General features: G+C 68.4%; 1 protein-coding gene across 1 annotated transcript; it reads left to right on the top strand.

The window, feature by feature from the left end:
- Nucleotides 1–2,144: 2,144 nt before the first annotated feature.
- CCDC97 (coiled-coil domain containing 97) lies at nt 2,145–5,255 on the top strand. Its single transcript, XM_075917832.2, has 5 exons — nt 2,145–2,266; nt 2,416–3,378; nt 3,993–4,241; nt 4,403–4,532; nt 4,678–5,255. The coding sequence occupies exons 1-5, from the start codon at nt 2,188–2,190 to the stop codon at nt 4,790–4,792; spliced, it is 1,536 nt and encodes a 511-aa protein (XP_075773947.2). The 5' UTR covers nt 2,145–2,187; the 3' UTR covers nt 4,793–5,255.
- The last annotated feature ends 12,574 nt before the right edge of the window (nt 5,256–17,829 follow it).

Here is a 17,829-nt window from a genome sequence, read left to right as displayed (position 1 = left end):
ATAAATCAATGTGAAATTGACACATCAGTTTTCATTCTCCAGGCTTGGTGAAATGCAAACTAAGTGACATAAACATTGGAAAGTTAACTAGATTTTTAAATTTCCTTGCTTATAATGGGTTAGGATTTCCTCTTCTCCCCCTTTTCCCCCTCAAAAAAAAAATGGGACCAGATCCCTAGCTGGTGTGGCCCATGAATTTTAAATTGGCTTGCATCCCTTTTCAAACCCTTCAGTAACAGTCAGCTAATGCTTTTGGACCCTAGAAACTTAATTCACCACCCCTGCTTGTTTTGTTGCTTACCCGTGCAGTGTCTGCTCTCGCTTGGCCCTCTTGCCTCTGGTGTAAATGTCCACCCAAGATGTGCAGCGCAGCAAGGAGCTGAGGCCCAGGTTTGGTACACAGCAGGTTCTGCCAGCAGCTTGGGAGCAGTCTCAGTGCCATCAGAGCCTCAAGCCTGGCCTGAAACCATGCCCGACCTGGAATCACATTGGTGTCCAGGACACAGTCAGTCACGGAGAGCTTAGAAAAAGCCTTCATTGAATGCACATCTGTTGCATCATTCAGTATGCAAAGCGTGAGTGTCCGGGCAGGGCAAGCTCACGGCTTGGACAAGAGCTGCAGGGCGTGCAACAGCCCTCTGCTTGTCTGAAAGCATTTTCTGTCTCTGGTGATTTCCATGTTTACACTCCAGGGCAATTATGCGGAAAGTTAGCGCTTTACAGCCATTCAATCAAAGGGGCAGGCTCACATCTCAAACTACAAAGTCCGTTTCTTGAATCCCATCTTAAGTTCTCCAGCAACAGTTTTCTTTACCGATGGGAATATGGTTTTGGTAGTTGGGGTGCAGTGAAAGTGACATTTATCAGTGATCGTCTCAACCTCCACCACTAAGCAGCATTCATAGCCCTTCTCTTCTTTATCGACAACTTGCTGTCCTGTAGTTCACAGCTCCCTTCCTGGTGGGGGACTAAGCTGTGCTGTGCCTCACTAATGCTAAACAGCTTCTTAAATAGGAGATGGGCCAAACCTGGGAAGATTTCTTATGTGCACAGCTGGGACCAAGCCTATTGGATCATTCCAGCCAGTACAGTGCCACGGGATAGACACACCAGCCACAGCTGCAGTGGACAGGGTGCCTTGGATGTGATCCCTTGCCCCTCTCACACTGAGCTCTGCACTCTCAATCTCCGAATGGAGGCGTGTTTTGACACCTCCCCTGTAAGGCACGGAGTGCTGCTGTGAAAAGCATGGAATGAGAGAGAGAATCTTGTGTAATATTTAAGAGGATAAAACATATGTCTGCTCCCTCCAACAAGCCTTTTGAAGGTAACTTCTCCAAAGAAAAAGATCAAGTATCAGAGGGGTCGCCGTGTTAGTCTGAATCCGCAAAAGCGGCGAGGAGTCCTGTGGCACCTTAGAGACTAACTGAAGTGTAGGAGCATAAGCTTTCGTGGGCAAAGACCCACTTCGTCAGATGCATGTAGTGGAAATTTCCAGAGGCAGGTATAAATATGCAGACCAGAATCAGGCTGGAGATGACGAGGTGGATCCAATCCGGGAGGATGAGGCCCACTTCTAGTAGCTGATCTGGAGGTGTTTAATCCAGAGTTGATTGTGTCAAACTTGAAGATGAACTGTAGCTCAGCAGTTTCTCTTTGAAGTCTGAAAAAGCTGTACGCTCTGCTCCTGCTGAGGGCCAGCTACCCTCCCCACGTAGCAGCCCTACTTGCCTGCTGACCCACCTCACCCATGGGCCGTGGGGGCCGGGAGCCTGCCCTCCAGTGACCAGGTGCTCCAGAGGGATTGAACAAAGCGAGGGGATCGGGGTGGAAGGGGTCTCCCGTACAGCCCTGCCCGGAGCGAGTTCTGGTCTGAACAGGAGCAGATCTCAGTGACACTGAGCCTGGCTGCTGTCAAAGTTGCGCGCCCCCCCCCCCCAAATTGCTCCATTGGCTAATTGACTTGCCTAGATTAAAATGAGCCTGCAATGGGGAGGGGGCTGCCAGTGGGGAAGCCCCCAGGATCTGAGCCCCTGGTCGCTGGGGCCCAAGGCCTCCCTGTGGGGAGGGGCCGGTGAATGAGCCACGCGCCTAAGTCACGAGCGCGCCCCCCCCCCCCCAGCGGAACGGACTCGCTCCGGAACCAATGTGCCGGGACCGCGGGGTCCCGTCCGCGGGGGGGCCGCTATGGCTGCTGCACGGGGGGCCGGAAGTTCCGGCCTGGCGCGCGGGATGGAGGCGGAAGCGGGGGTCCGGCCGCTGCCGGGTGAGGGGCCGGGGCGCGCGAGCGGGGGGGGTGTCGCACCCAAACGGGTCCCCCGGGGGGGCCCGGGACCGGCCCTGCCCCGCCCCCCCTGTGGCGGGGGGGTCACGTGGCTCCCCCCCCCCCTGCTAATTCTGGGTCTTGCTCCGCAGGCGCCGGGCAGCAGGAGCCGGAGGATCCCGCGGGCCCGGCCCCGCCCCCCCCGCACTGGGGGGAGGGGGCACCAGGGAGCCCCGCCCCCCCGGACCGGCCCCCCCGCCACGGGCCCCCCCCGCACCGGGGGGAGGCGATGCTGGAGAGCCCCGCCCCCCGGAACGGGGTCTCTGAGTCCCCCCCGCACGGGGGGGAGGGGGCACCGGTGAGCCCCGCCCCCCGCGACCGGCCCCCCCGCAACAGGTACTGGGGGGAGGAGATGCTGGACCGGCCCCCCCGGCTCTGGGGGGAGGAGATGCTGGACCGGCCCCCCCGGCTCTGGGGGGAGGAGATGCTGGACCGGCCCCCCCGGCTCTGGGGGGAGGAGATGCTGGACCGGCCCCCCCGGCTCTGGGGGGAGGAGATGCTGGACAGCCCAGCGCCCCGGGAGCAGCGCCACAATAACGGGGTCTCCGAGCCCCCCCGGCAGCCCCAGCACTGGGGGGAGGGGCTGCTGGCGCCGGCCCGGGGAGCCCGTTGCCCCCCCAGTGGCAGGCGGGGGGAGCCGCCGCAGCGCCCATCCCAGCGAGGCGGAGAGAAGCCGGAGCCTGCCCAAGCCGGGAACCTGCCCCCGAAGGAGCCGGGGGAGCCCCCCGGGGCGGGCGAGCAGGCGCTGCTGGCCATGCTGAGGGCCGTGGCCAGCAGCCCGCTGCCGGTGCGCAGCCAGCAGAAGGACGAGCCGGACCTGACGGCGGAGGAGAAGCTGGGCATCCTGCGGGCGCTGTACCAGGACAAGCCCGTGGTCTTCCTGGAGCGCTTCCGGCGGGCCCTGCGCGTCGAGCACCTGGGCTGCTTCGCCCACCTGGCCGCCCGCTACGAGGTGCGCTTCTACTGCGACGAGGTGCGCCGGGCCGGCCGGGCCAAGGCCGGCCGCACCCGGGTGCGCAACAAGAGATACGCTGCCCTGCAGCAGCTCATCAAAGGTACCCGGCTGCCCTCCTGCCCCCGCGCCCCCCAGCAGGGGTGCTACATGGGCTAGGGAGCGCTGCGCCGCAGGGAGTGGGACATGGTGCCCGCTGGATGCCCTGGAAGCAGGCTGCTGTAGCAGGACGTGGCCAAGTCAGCCTAGCTCATGCCGAGTGTCCCCTGCCCCAGCTGCCATGGCAGAGGCTAAGGATGGAGGGGGTCACGGAGAGAACCCTGCTCATGGGGGATCTCTGCAGGCTGAGAAGTGCGGGCCAGTGGTTAGATCAAGGGCAGGGCGCCAGGACCCCTGGCTTCTCTCCCCAGCTGTGGGAGGGGAGTGGGGACCAGGGGTTAGATCAAGGGCAGGGAGCTGGGACCCCTGGCTTCTCTCCCCAGCTATGGGAGGGGAGTGGGGACCAGGGGTTAGATCAAGGGCAGGGAGCTGGGACCCCTGGCTTCTCTCCCCAGCTGTGGGAGGGGAGTGGGGACCAGGGGTTAGATCGAGGGCAGGGAGCTGGGACCCCTGGGTTCTCTCCCCAGCTGTGGGAGGGGAGTAGGAGCAGGGTTTGCCCCGGAGAGCCCCAGAAGCTGCCCATCCCCAGCCCCGTGACTCCAGCGCTCTTCCTTGCAGGGGGCGAGTATTTCAGCGACGAGCAGATGCGGGCTCGGGAGCCCCTGCTGTACGAGCAGTACATCGGGCAGTACCTGAGCGAGGAGGAGCTGCTGGCCCTGGGCAGCCAGGCGCAGGCCGGCCCCTGCTCCCTCTCCGGCGTCCTGATGGACTCCTACCAGGAGCAGGTGCTCCAGCTGCGGCTGCACATCCAACAGGAGCAGGAGCACGCCTGCATGGAGGAGGAAGAGGAGGAGGATGACGACGAAGGTCAGTGCGGTGTCTGGCTCGGGGAAGGGAGCGAGGCCTAATGGTTAGAGCGGGGCACCAGGGTTCCTGGGTTCTGTGTTGGGGAGGAAGGGCTGCTGTCCAGGGCCTGGCTTTGTGACTGGTCTTCGGCTGATCGTGCCCGTCCTCTCCCTGCCTGCTAGGCGAGGGGTCCAGCTCCGCCTCCGACTCCTGGGTCCCCGACACGGAGGAGAAGGCCTTCCTCCGCGAGGAGTTCACCAGCCGTATGCATCAGCGCTTCCTGGACGGCAAGGACCGCGACTTTGATTACAGGTGAGCAGTGGGAGCGCTAGGTGCTGGCCCCCTGGCCTGGGGGGCTGGCGGGGGGCTGGGGCAATGAGCGTCTGTCCCGGGGCTGGGAGCCAGGACCCCTGGGTTCTGCCCCCTGAGCTCCCAGCTCCGGCTCGCTCTCTCCCAGTGAGGTGGACGAGAACCCGGAGTTCGACAACCTGGACATCGTGACGCGGGACGAGGAGGAGCGCTACTTCGATGGCGAGGAGTCCGAGGAGGCGGAGGAGATGGAGGCGGAATAGGGGGGACCTGCCCCCCAAACCCTGGCACCCCGATGAGTGGGTCAGGACCCCAGACTCCTCGCTCCATGCCCCAGGAGCCCTGGCCGAATGGGGGCATGTCCCTGTGAGGCTCCCCACAGGTGGTCCGGGCCTGTGGTCCAGCCCAGACAGGTACCTTTGGGTACCCCACTGCCTGCCCCCTTTGTCGCCAAGGCCGGGGCAGGAGCCCACCATGGGCTGCGTTAGCCTCACGTCCCTGGTGCTCGTGGAGCTCGGGGGGCAGCCTAGAGCAGCGGCTGCGGAGATTTGCCCCAGAGGAGCTGGGGGGCCGAGGAACGGCTGGGTGACTGGCCTCGGGCCAGGCCGCTGAGGGCAGGAAGCAGCCCGGTGCCACGGGCACCCCTAGGGAAGCAGCTGCTCCGGGGAGTGGCGCCCCGGCTGAGTGTGTGGGGCAGGGGCAGGCGGGGGGCGGAGAGGGAGGAAACGGGGGGGGGGGGGGGAGACAGCTCTGTTACAATGAAAGTTCTTCCGTAACGGTCTGTGTAACGGCTGCAGTTTGTTCCCTTCAGCCTGAAAATCAAGGGGTTGGTGCCTGCATCTTGAGCTGGGGGCAGGTGCATGGGAGCCCCTCCTGGCTTCTCTCCAGGGCTCTGCGAAGGGAGTGGGGGCTAGTGGTTAGAGCGGGGGGCTGGGAGCCGGGACTCCGGGGTTCTCGCCAGGGTTCTGTGCGGGGAGTGCAGTCTCGTAGTTAAACCCCTGCCTTGCCCCTATTCGTGAAGCCCCCAGCACAGACCTCAGGCCTTTGGGACTACTGGCCGGTTGGTGGCACTGCTGGGGTCCAGCAGGGGGCAGCACAGGCCACGGCACTGGTGAGCAAATCCAACCATGCTCCCCAGGACTCCTGGGCTCTCTGAGCCTGCCTCTGGGGAAGGGAGTGGGGACTAGTGGTTAGAGCTCGGGTGGGGAGGGGGAGCCTGGAGTCATGGGTTCTCTCCTGGTTCTGGGAGAAGAATGGGGGCTAGTGGTTAGAGCTGGGAGCCTGGAGTCGTGGGTTCTCTCCCAGCTCTGGGGAGGGAAGTGGGGGCTAGTGGTTAGAGCTGGGGGGGGGGAGCCTGGAGTCGTGGGTTCTCTCCCGGCTCTGGGGAGGGAAGTGGGGGCTAGTGGTTAGAGCTGGGGGGGGAGCCTGGAGTCGTGGGTTCTCTCCCGGCTCTGGGGAGGGAAGTGGGGGCTAGTGGTTAGAGCTGGGGGGGGGGAGCCTGGAGTCGTGGGTTCTCTCCCAGCTCTGGGGAGGGAAGTGGGGGCTAGTGGTTAGAGCTGGGGGAGGAGCCTGGAGTCGTGGGTTCTCTCCCGGCTCTGGGGAGGGAAGTGGGGGCTAGTGGTTAGAGCAGGGGGTGGGTTTTTTTCTGGCTGGGCCTGGGAGTGTTTTCTAGGTGTCAGAGCTGGGTTTGCTGGACCTGGCCTGTGCTCCCAGCTGCCTGCCTGGTGAGTTACTTTGCCGCTCTGTGCCTCAGTTTACCTGCCTCGGGCATGAGTCAGTGTCTTCTGGCTGCTTTGGCGCCCCACAGCAGGACACTTGGAGCCCTGGGGGCCCTGTTGAGCTGGCCTGTCCCCCTGCCAGCCCCGCCCCTGCTGGTGTCTGGGACCTTCCCCAGGGGTTTGCCATCAGGGGCCGGTCACTGGCCGGGCGGGGGAGCGCGGGGCCCTGGTCCCTGCAGGCGACTCCCTTTCCCTCCCCACTTTCGGTTCCTTTCCCAGCCCTTGCGGGGCTTTCGGTCCCGCCCAGCTTCCCCTGGGGAATCCCGCCGGGGTGGGTGCTGCTCAGGTGACTGGCAGCCACCCGGGCGCTGGGGCCAGGCAGAAAATACCTGGCCCAGGCCGGGTTCCTCTTCCCTCAGGGAAGCCAGTTCCCCTGGGCAGCCCCAGCGGGTCACGTGTGGATCACAGGCCTGGCCCCTGGGATCAGCTACAGCGGCTGTAGGGCTGCACCTGTTCATACTTACCCCCTGGGGGGCAGGGAATGGCCACAGCCTGGTCTTCCCCCTACGGGGGCAGGAAATATCCACAGTGGAGTATGCTCCAGCCATGCCCCTGATCTGCCCCCTGGCCAGGGTGACCCCTGCTGAAGAGGTTCCTCGCCCCCGGGCATGATGGAGAATTACCCTGTGTAGCTGACCTGTGGAACTCACTGCTGCTCGCTTGGAGCCAGCCGTGGCGGGGGGAGGCGGGCACCACTGGGGAGCTGCCTGGGGCGGGGGCGAGCTGGCCTTGGTGATGCTGCTGCAGGCAAGGGAAGGCGACGGGTGACCCTCCCCACCCATCCCTGCAGGCACACGGGTTGGGGGGGGGGAGATCAGCTCAGACTGAGCAACTGCCGGATACCGGGGGGTCAGGCCCCCAGGTGTACATCTGTGTGTCATCCCTCCCTGCCCCCCATGTGCCTCGCCCAGCAAAGGGGAGGCTCCTGCCCCACCGCAGCCTCTGGACTCCAGCACCCGCTCGCCACAGACCTCCGGGAGGGGAGCAGGGCCTAGTGGTCGGGGGGCTGGGAGCCAGGACTCCTGGAAGCACAGGCCTGGGCTGGCAGGGGCTGCAGGGCGGGAGCAAGGGGCACTGGCAGGGCTGGGGGGCACGGGCTGTGGAGTGGGAGTGAGGGTCAATGGCAGGGGCTGTGGGGCGGGAGTGAGGGGCACCAGCAGGCTGTGGAGTGGGAGCGAGGGGCATTGGCAGGGGCTGTGGGGCGGGAGCGAGGGGCACTGGCAGAGCTGGGGGACGGGAGCGAGGGGCACTGGCAGAGCTGGGGGATGGGAGCGAGGGGCATTGGCAGAGCTGGGGGATGGGAGCGAGGGGCATTGGCAGGGCTGGGGGGCAGGGGCTGTGGAGTGGGAGTGAGGGTCAATGGCAGGGGCTGTGGGGCGGGAGTGAGGGGCACCAGCAGGCTGTGGAGTGGGAGCAAGGGGCATTGGCGGGGGCTGTGGGGCGGGAGCGAGGGGCAGTGGCGGGGGCTGTGGGGCGGGAGCGAGGGGCAGTGGTGGGGGCTGTGGGGCGGGAACGAGGGGCAGTGGCGGGGGCTGTGGGGCGGGAGCGAGGGGCAGTGGCGGGGGCAGTGGGGGGCACTAGTCCAGCATAAGCCGGGTTCACCGCAGTCCCCGCCCAGGCCCGTCAGCCCCGCTCCCTGCCCGGCCCGGGGAGGCTGGCGGCGGGGCCCGGCCAGACTCTGACTCAGCCCCGAGCCTCCCCCGGGGCTTTCCATGGAAATTCCGGCTCCCTGCCCAGGGCTATTTTGGGAAGTTTTTCTAAACACGCGGCCCCGCCCCCGCCTTTGATTCACCCCCGCGCCCGGCCGGGCCCCGCCCCCCCGCGGCTGGGTCAGCGCCCCTGGTCACCAGAGGGGGGCGCCACCCCCCAGAGCGCGCCCCTAGTGCAGCCCTGCCTGCCGGGGGAGAGCGCCCCCTGCCCCGCTCTCTGCCCCGCAGCGCCCCCTAGCGCCGCCCTGTGGCCAGCCCTGCCTGCCCGGGGAGAGTGCCCCCTGCCCCACTCCCTGCCCCGCAGCGCCCCCTAGCGCCGCCCTGGGGCCAGCCCTGCCTGCCGGGGGAGAGCACCCCCTGCCCCGCAGCGCCCCCTAGCGCCACCCTGGAGCCAGCCCTGCCTGCCGGGGGAGAGCACCCCCTGCCCCACTCCCTGCCCCGCAGCGCCCCCTAGCGCCGCCCTGTGGCCAGCCCTGCCTGCCCGGGGAGAGCTCCCACTGCCCCGCAGCGCCCCCTAGCGCCACCCTGGAGCCAGCCCTGCCTGCCCAGGGAGAGCGCCCTCTGCCCCACTCCCTGCCCCGCAGCGCCCCCTAGCGCCACCATGGAGCCAGCCCTGCCTGCCCGGGGAGAGCGCCCCCTGCCCCGCAGCGCCCCCTAGCGCCACCCTGGAGCCAGCCCTACCTGCCCGGGGAGAGCGCCCCCTGCCCCGCAGCGCCCCCTAGCGCCACCATGGAGCCAGCCCTGCCTGCCCGGGGAGAGCGCCCCCTGCCCCGCAGCGCCCCCTAGCGCCACCATGGAGCCAGCCCTGCCTGCCCGGGGAGAGCGCCCCCTGCCCCGCAGCGCCCCTAGTGCCGCTCTGGAGCCAGCCCTGCCTGCTGAGGGAGAGCGCCTCCTGCCCTGCTCCCTGCCCCACAGCGCCCCCTAGTGCTGCCCTGGGGCCCCCTTTCCCCTTGCTACGGCGGTTGCTGTGCTGGGCCCCCGTCTTGCTCTGGCTTCGGGGAAGTCCCAGGGCCTGTGGCTGTGAGCGCAGCTGCTCCTGTCGTGCCCCCTTGACCTCTCCCAGCGGCTGCTGAGACGGGGCCGTCCCACCCCAGAGGTGGCTGCATCTTAGCCCCGGGGCGGATCCCTGTATGAACGGCCCCCGGGGCTGCTTGGGAGCAACTAATGTCTCAGTGAAGGGGCAGAGACAGGAGCCGAGCTGGGCACCGGGCTCTGCAGGGCTGGTCCAGGCCACGTTGTGGGAGGCGCCGGCCCGACCAAGGGACACAGGTGGGCTGGTGGTGCCAGTGGCGGGGGGCTGGGTTCTGGGGCCCCGTTTGTGGGCGACCCAAGGCCAGGCTCTAGTGGAGTGGAAGGGCGGTAGTGCCCCAGCGGGAGGGTCAGCTTAGGCCGGGGAAGCCCCTGCCATGGGCTCTTGTCCCTTCAGCGCCAAGGAGCTGTGTGTGCGGTATGCCCGGAATCCCGGCTGTTTGGGACAGGACTGGCGGGGCGGGTGTGCCCGCCCAAGAAATGCCTGACGTGCCCCTGGCCCAGCTGTCGTTCCCATGTGGCCGGGGCAGAACTTCACCTCCAGGGACGTTTTGGGGCACCCGTCAATATGAGGACAATGGAGAATCGCCATTTGGGTGAGCAGTGTGGGGGATATGACACGCAACATGTCTTGCTGGGTCGGCACACGAGAGGACAGTGAATGGCATGTAACACGTGGCAAAGGCACCCATGCACGTGCACACGCTCCTTACACACCTGCTCCTCCTTCCCTCCTCTCCCTGGCCCTCCCTCATTTCCTACTCCCAGTGGGAGAGCGCCCAGCCGGGCTTGGGGCCCCGATGCACTAGGGTGCTGCACACACGGCGCAGCCTCTTCCACAGTCTAAGAATGAGCCGGGGTTCCTGGGTTCTGTTCTCACCTCTGCGAGGAGAGTGGGGGCTAGTGGTTAGAGCGGGGGGGCTGGGCGCCAGCACCCCTGGGTTCTCTCTGGGAGGGGTGTGGGGGCTAGTGGTTAGAGCAGGGGGGGCTGGGCGCCAGCACCCCTGGGTTCTCTCTGGGAGGGGAGTGGGGACTAGTGATTAGAGCGGGGGGGCTGGGCGCCAGCACCCCTGGGTTCTCTCTGGGAGGGGAGTGGGGGTTAGTGGTTGGAGCGGGGGAGGCTGGCTGCCAGCACCCCTGGGTTCTCTCTGGGAGGGGAGTGGGGGCTAGTGGTTAGAGCGGGGGGGGCTGGGCGCCAGCACCCCTGGGTTCTCTCTGGGAGGGGAGTGGGGGTTAGTGGTTGGAGCGGGGGGGGCTGGGCGCCAGCACCCCTGGGTTCTCTCTGGGAGGGGAGTGGGGACTAGTGATTAGAGCGGGGGGGCTGGGCGCCAGCACCCCTGGGTTCTCTCTGGGAGGGGAGTGGGGACTAGTGATTAGAGCGGGGGGGCTGGGCGCCAGCACCCCTGGGTTCTCTCTGGGAGGGGAGTGGGGGCTAGTGGTTAGAGTGGGGGGCTTGCTGCCAGCACCCCTGGGTTCTCTCTGGGAGGGGAGTGGGGGTAAGTGGTTGGAGCGGGGGGGGCTGGCTGCCAGCACCCCTGGGTTCTCTCTGGGAGGGGTGTGGGGGCTAGTGGTTGGAGCGGGGGGGCTGGCTGCCAGCACCCCTGGGTTCTCTCTGGGAGGGGAGTGGGGGCTAGTGGTTAGAGTGGGGGGGCTGGCTGCCAGCACCCCTGGGTTCTCTCTGGGAGGGGAGTGGGGGCTAGTGGTTGGAGCGGGGGGGCTGGCTGCCAGCACCCCTGGGTTCTCTCTGGGAGGGGAGTGGGGGCTAGTGGTTAGAGTGGGGGGGCTGGCTGCCAGCACCCCTGGGTTCTCTCTGGGAGGAGAGTGGGGGTTAGTGGTTGGAGCGGGGGGGCTGGCTGCCAGCACCCCTGGGTTCTCTCTGGGAGGGGAGTGGGGGCTAGTGGTTAGAGTGGGGGGGCTGGCTGCCAGCACCCCTGGGTTCTCTCTGGGAGGGGAGTGGGGGTTAGTGGTTGGAGCGGGGGGGCTGGCTGCCAACACCCCTGGGTTCTCTCTGGGAGGGGAGTGGGGGCTAGTGGTTGGAGCGGGGGGGCTGGCTGCCAACACCCCTGGGTTCTCTCTGGGAGGGGAGTGGGGGCTAGTGGTTGGAGCGGGGGGGGCTGGCTGCCAACACCCCTGGGTTCTCTCTGGGAGGGGAGTGGGGGCTAGTGGTTGGAGCGGGGGGGCTGGCTGCCAGCACCCCTGGGTTCTCTCTGGGAGGGGAGTGGGGGCTAGTGGTTAGAGTGGGGGGGCTGGCTGCCAGCACCCCTGGGTTCTCTCTGGGAGGAGAGTGGGGGTTAGTGGTTGGAGCGGGGGGCTGGCTGCCAGCACCCCTGGGTTCTCTCTGGGAGGGGAGTGGGGGCTAGTGGTTAGAGTGGGGGGGCTGGCTGCCAGCACCCCTGGGTTCTCTCTGGGAGGAGAGTGGGGGTTAGTGGTTGGAGCGGGGGGGGGGCTGGCTGCCAGCACCCCTGGGTTCTCTCTGGGAGGGGAGTGGGGGCTAGTGGTTAGAGTGGGGGGGCTGGCTGCCAGCACCCCTGGGTTCTCTCTGGGAGGGGAGTGGGGGTTAGTGGTTGGAGCGGGGGGGCTGGCTGCCAACACCCCTGGGTTCTCTCTGGGAGGGGAGTGGGGGCTAGTGGTTGGAGCGGGGGGGGCTGGGCGCCAGCACCCCTGGGTTCTCTCTGGGAGGGGAGTGGGGGCTAGTGGTTGGAGCGGGGGGGGCTGGCTGCCAGCACCCCTGGGTTCTCTCTGGGAGGGGAGTGGGGGTTAGTGGTTGGAGCGGGGGGGCTGGCTGCCAGCACCCCTGGGTTCTCTCTGGGAGGGGAGTGGGGGTTAGTGGTTGGAGCGGGGGGGCTGGCTGCCAGCACCCCTGGGTTCTCTCTGGGAGGGGAGTGGGGGTTAGTGGTTGGAGCGGGGGGGCTGGCTGCCAGCACCCCTGGGTTCTCTCTGGGAGGGGAGTGGGGGTTAGTGGTTGGAGCGGGGGGGGCTGGCTGCCAGCACCCCTGGGTTCTCTCTGGGAGGGGAGTGGGGGCTAGTGGTTGGAGCGGGGGGGCTGGCTGCCAGCACCCCTGGGTTCTCTCTGGGAGGGGAGTGGGGGCTAGTGGTTGGAGCGGGGGGGCTGGCTGCCAGCACCCCTGGGTTCTCTCTGGGAGGGGAGTGGGGGTTAGTGGTTGGAGCGGGGGGGCTGGCTGCCAGCACCCCTGGGTTCTCTCTGGGAGGGGAGTGGGGGTTAGTGGTTGGAGCGGGGGGGCTGGCTGCCAGCACCCCTGGGTTCTCTCTGGGAGGGGAGTGGGGGTTAGTGGTTGGAGCGGGGGGGCTGGCTGCCAGCACCCCTGGGTTCTCTCTGGGAGGGGAGTGGGGGCTAGTGGTTGGAGCGGGGGGGCTGGCTGCCAGCACCCCTGGGTTCTCTCTGGGAGGGGAGTGGGGGCTAGTGGTTGGAGCGGGGGGGGCTGGCTGCCAGCACCCCTGGGTTCTCTCTGGGAGGGGAGTGGGGGCTAGTGGTTGGAGCGGGGGGGGCTGGCTGCCAGCACCCCTGGGTTCTCTCTGGGAGGGGAGTGGGGGCTAGTGGTTGGAGCGGGGGGGCTGGCTGCCAGCACCCCTGGGTTCTCTCTGGGAGGGGAGTGGGGGCTAGTGGTTGGAGCGGGGGGGCTGGCTGCCAGCACCCCTGGGTTCTCTCTGGGAGGGGAGTGGGGGCTAGTGGTTGGAGCGGGGGGGGCTGGCTGCCAGCACCCCTGGGTTCTCTCTGGGAGGGGAGTGGGGGTTAGTGGTTGGAGCGGGGGGGCTGGCTGCCAGCACCCCTGGGTTCTCTCTGGGAGGGGAGTGGGGGCTAGTGGTTGGAGCGGGGGGGCTGGCTGCCAGCACCCCTGGGTTCTCTCTGGGAGGGGAGTGGGGGTTAGTGGTTGGAGCGGGGGGGGCTGGCTGCCAGCACCCCTGGGTTCTCTCTGGGAGGGGAGTGGGGGCTAGTGGTTGGAGCGGGGGGCTGGCTGCCAGCACCCCTGGGTTCTATTCCTGACTCTGGGAGACCAGTGGGGCTTGGAGGGCTCAGCACGGGCAGGGGGATGAAAGGGGGGCTCAGAGGGACGGAGCCCCCCCCCCCCCCGCACATTCTTTCCCACTTGGTCAGTGTCTGAGGCTCCTGCTGCCTCCACTTTCCCCAGCCGCAGCCTGATGGAAACCAGGACTTTCCCAGGCCCCCTCCCCCGCACATGCGGCCAGGCGCTGGGGGGTCTCCCCCGGGACCCCCCCTGCCTGCAGTGAGGACAGGGCCTGTCTCACCACGAGCTGCGCCTGGCACCCTGCTCTGCCCCGGGCACTGAGGGCAGCTGGCTGGCTCGGGGGGCAGGGCCTGTCCCCACTGGGGGGGCTGGGCCCAGCTGTGCGTATGAGTTCTGCCCCTCCTGCCGGGGCACTGGGAAGGCACCAGGCTGCCAGTGCTGGGGGGGGCTCTAATTAGTGGGGCCATGATGCGGACGGGCCCCGGTTCCGGGTGGCCCCCCCCTCCCACCAGCCCCCCTTTTGGCTCAGGCTCTGCCCTCCAACCCGGGCCGGGGGTCCTGAGGTGCCCTCCTGCTGTAGGTGAAACAGAGCAGCAGCAGCATGGCCAGTAACATGGGGGGGCTGGGACCCCGGACTCCTGGGTTCTCTCCCAGCTTGGAGGAGGGGAGTGGGGGCTAGTGGTTAGAGCAGGGGGGGCTGGCAGCCTGGGAGAGTGGGGGCCAGTGGTTAGAGCAGGAGGGCTGGTAGCTTGGGGGAGTGGGGGCTAGTGCTTAGAGCAGGAGGGCTGGTAGCCTGGGGGAGTGGGGGCTAGTGCTTAGAGCAGGAGGGCTGGTAGCCTGGGGGAGTGGGGGCTAGTGGTTAGAGCAGGAGGGCTGGTAGCCTGGGGGAGTGGGGGCTAGTGGTTAGAGTAGGAGGGCTGGTAGCCTGGGGGAGTGGGGGCTAGTGGTTAGAGCAGGAGGGCTGGTAGCCTGGGGGAGTGGGGGCTAGTGGTTAGAGCAGGAGGGCTGGTAGCTTGGGGGAGTGGGGGCTAGTGGTTAGAGCAGGAGGGCTGGTAGCCTGGGGGAGTGGGGGCTAGTGGTTAGAGCAGGAGGGCTGGTAGCCTGGGGGAGTGGGGGCTAGTGATTAGAGCAGGGGGGCTGGTAGCCTGGGGGAGTGGGGGCTAGTGGTTAGAGCAGGGGGGCTGGTAGCCTGGGGGAGTGGGGGCTAGTGGTTAGAGCAGGAGGGCTGGTAGCCTGGGGGAGTGGGGGCTAGAGGTTAGAGCAGGAGGGCTGGTAGCCTGGGGGAGTGGGGGCTAGTGGTGAGAGCAGGAGGGCTGGTAGCCTGGGGGAGTGGGGGTTAGTGGTTAGAGCGGGGGGGCTGGTAGCCTGGGGGAGTGGGGGCTAGTGGTGAGAGCAGGAGGGCTGGTAGCCTGGGGGAGTGGGGGCTAGTGGTTAGAGCAGGGGGGCTGGTAGCCTGGGGGAGTGGGGGCTAGTGGTGAGAGCAGGAGGGCTGGTATCCTGGGGGAGTGGGGGCTAGTGGTGAGAGCAGGAGAGCTGGGAGCCCGGACTCCTGGGTTCTCTCCGAGCTGGGAGGGGGAGGGGTGGGGAGCAGTTCCAACCTCACAGCTGTGTCTGAGGGGACAGCTGGTGAGCACCAACATCATCCCCCCCCCCCCCCCCCCGGCAAATGTTCCCTGCCCCTGTGCACGGCTCCCGCCCACCTCAGGCGGGTCTGCCTGGCCCGCGGGGGGGGCGGTGTCTGGGGATTGTCCCTGTCATTCCCCACGCCCGTCTGCCCCCGCTGCTCTGGGTGCGTCTCAGCGCTGGGTGGGGGGCCAGCCCCATGCGGCCTGTCCAGTCACTTCCCGGCGGGGTTACTCGCCTCTGGGGCGAGTCAGGCCCGGGTGAGTCCCTGCCCCAGGCCCGTCTGCCGGAGCGCCGGGCCGGGCACTGGGGTGAGAGCGAAATGAGAGACCCCCCCATTCCCCTCCCACATCCAGGGGCAGAACCCTGGAGTCCCCCCCCCGCGCTAACCACTAGTCCCTACTCCCCTCCCAGATCCAGGGGCAGAACCCTGGAGTCCCCCCCCCCCGCGCTAACCACTAGTCCCTACTCCCCACCCAGATCCAGGGGCAGAACCCTGGAGTCCCCCCCCCCCCGCGCGCTAACCACTAGTCCCTACTCCCCTCCCAGATCCAGGGGCAGAACCCAGGAGTCCTGGCACCCAGCGCCTCCCCCATCCTCAGCCACCCTGGAGCGTGTCGAAGGTGCCCAGGGCCCGCAGCCACCCAAGAAGCGGGGGGCGGGGGCGGGCCAGGGCTGCTGGCCGGGCGCCAGGAGCCGGCGCGAAACAAGGAGACAGCGACGCCGCGCTAGGCTGACCACAGGCGTCCAGGGGATGCGCTTGCAGCCAGCTCAGCCACTGACACCCTGCCCGGCAGCGGGAAAGACCCTCCCTGCGGTTAGCCAGGACTCCTGGGTTCTCGCTGGCTCTGGAGGGCAGTAGGGGCTAGTGGTTAGCGCGGGAGACGGGGCAGCGGGACGCTGGAGGGGAGTGGGGACTAGTGGTTAGAGTGGGGGCATTGGGAGTCCAGGACTTTGGGGTTCTAGTTGCATCCCTGGCAGAACTCCCAGCCCCTTGAGTCTGGCTTTGCCTTTAGCCCCACAGCCTGGGGGGCAGGGTCCTGACTTGGGGCCCCTCGGAGCTGCCCCTTGCCCCACAGCGGTGTGGGACCCCACGGGGAGGCCTGGGCCCAGCTCTGCGCAGCTGGCTCCTGGGCCTCCCTGGGCCCTGGGAACGTTGCCTTGTGGTGGGAGCCGGCTTTGAACTTCTGCCTCCCCCGGCCTCCCATGGCAGGAAATGCCTGGAGCATGGGTCAGCGCCCGGGAGCGCGGGCCGGGGACCTGGGCGCAGGGAGCGCCGGCCCCCATGGCTTCCACCGCAGCCGCTCACAGCCCTAGGGGCTGGCTCTGGGAGTGGGGTCTAGTGGGTGGAGTCGGGGGTGGGGGCTGGGAGTCAGGACGCCTGGGCTCTCTCCCCAGCTCCACACAGACTGTGACCGTGGGCAAGTCACTTAGTCGCTCTGTGCCTCAGTTTCCCCAGTGGGTGGAGGGTGACACTGCCCTGGCCCCAGAGGCGCTGGGTACCCCAGTAAGAGCCTGGGGCTGGCTGGGATCTGGCCTGTCAGGAGAAGCCAAAAGGGAGACAAAGGGTCCATGGCTGAGCCCCCTTCTCTGCCCCCTGCCGAGACAGAAGAAACCCTGCGACTCCCTGCTCACCAGCATCGTGAGTGTCATAGCACCGAGAAACCCCATTGGGCCGGGCGCCCCCCAGGCCCCCCCGAGATCAGGGCCCCGTCGGGCCGGGCGCCCCCCCAGACCCCCCCGAGATCAGGGCCCGTCGGGCCGGGCGCCCCCCAGGCCCCCCCCGAGATCAGGGCCTGTCGGGCCGGGCGCCCCCCCAGACCCCCCCGAGATCAGGGCCTGTCGGGCCGGGCGCCCCCCAGGCCCCCCCGAGATCAGGGCCCGTCGGGCCGGGCACCCCCAAACCCCCCCGAGATCAGGGCCCGTCGGGCCGGGCGCTCCCCCAGGCCCCCCCGAGATCAGGGCCCGTCGGGCCGGGCGCCCCCCAGGCCCCCCGAGATCAGGGCCCGTCGGGCCGGGCGCCCCCAGACCCCCCCGAGATCAGGGCCCATCAGGCCGGGCGCTCCCCCCCAGACCCCCCCGAGATCAGGGCCCGTCAGGCCGGGCGCCCCCAGACCCCCCCGAGATCAGGGCCCGTCGGGCCGGGCGCCCCCAGACCCCCCCCGAGATCAGGGCCCGTCAGGCCGGGCGCTCCCCCCCAGACCCCCCCGAGATCAGGGCCCGTTGGGCCGGGCGCCCCCAGACCCCCCCGAGATCAGGGCCCGTCGGGCCGGGCGCCCCCAGACCCCCCCGAGATCAGGGCCCGTCAGGCCGGGCACTCCCCCAGACCCCCCCGAGATCAGGGCCCGTCGGGCCGGGCACTCCCCCAGACCCGCCCCCGAGATCAGGGCCCGTCGGGCCGGGCGCCCCCAGACCCCCCCCCTCCGAGATCAGGGCCCGTCAGGCCGGGCGCCCCCAGATCCCCCCCCCCGAGATCAGGGCCCGTCAGGCCGGGCGCCCCCAGACCCCCCCGAGATCAGGGCCCGTCGGGCCGGGCGCCCCCAGACCCCCCCGAGATCAGGGCCCGTCAGGCCGGGCGCTCCCCCCCAGACCCCCCCGAGATCAGGGCCCGTTGGGCCGGGCGCCCCCAGACCCCCCCGAGATCAGGGCCCGTCGGGCCGGGCACTCCCCCAGGCCCCCCCGAGATCAGGGCCCGTCGGGCCGGGCGCCCCCCCAGACCCGCCCCCGAGATCAGGGCCCGTCGGGCCGGGCGCCCCCAGACCCCCCCCCTCCGAGATCAGGGCCCGTCAGGCCGGGCGCCCCCAGATCCCCCCCCCCGAGATCAGGGCCCGTCGGGCCGGGCGCTGCCCAGACCCCAGCTGAGAGCAGGGCCCGTGGGGAGCTGGATTCAACCTGCCAGGTGCCCCCAGCGCCAGACCCAGGAGCACCCCCAGGCCTGTGCGGGCGGCGCCGGCCGAGCTGGCGAGGGCGCTGCGGGATAAGTGCAGGCTTGGGAGGTATTTATAAGCCAGCCTGGCAGCGAGCCAGGGTCCGCCCAGCGCGGAGCCCTGCAGCTGGGGCATGGGCCGGGTGTGTGCCAGCGTGGCAGCGGGGCGAGGGGGTGCCCGTGCTCGCAGGGAGCTTCACGTGGGCAACGCCACGGGCCAGACCCCGCCCGCCCTGGGGGGTCCAGCCT

Source organism: Pelodiscus sinensis, chromosome 18 (assembly GCF_052426305.1).
Source record: "Pelodiscus sinensis isolate ZL-2025 chromosome 18, ASM5242630v1, whole genome shotgun sequence".
Lineage (NCBI taxonomy): Eukaryota > Metazoa > Chordata > Testudines > Trionychidae > Pelodiscus > Pelodiscus sinensis.
Note: the sequence above shows the minus strand (reverse complement) of the source record. Positions and strands in the feature narration are given on the sequence as shown.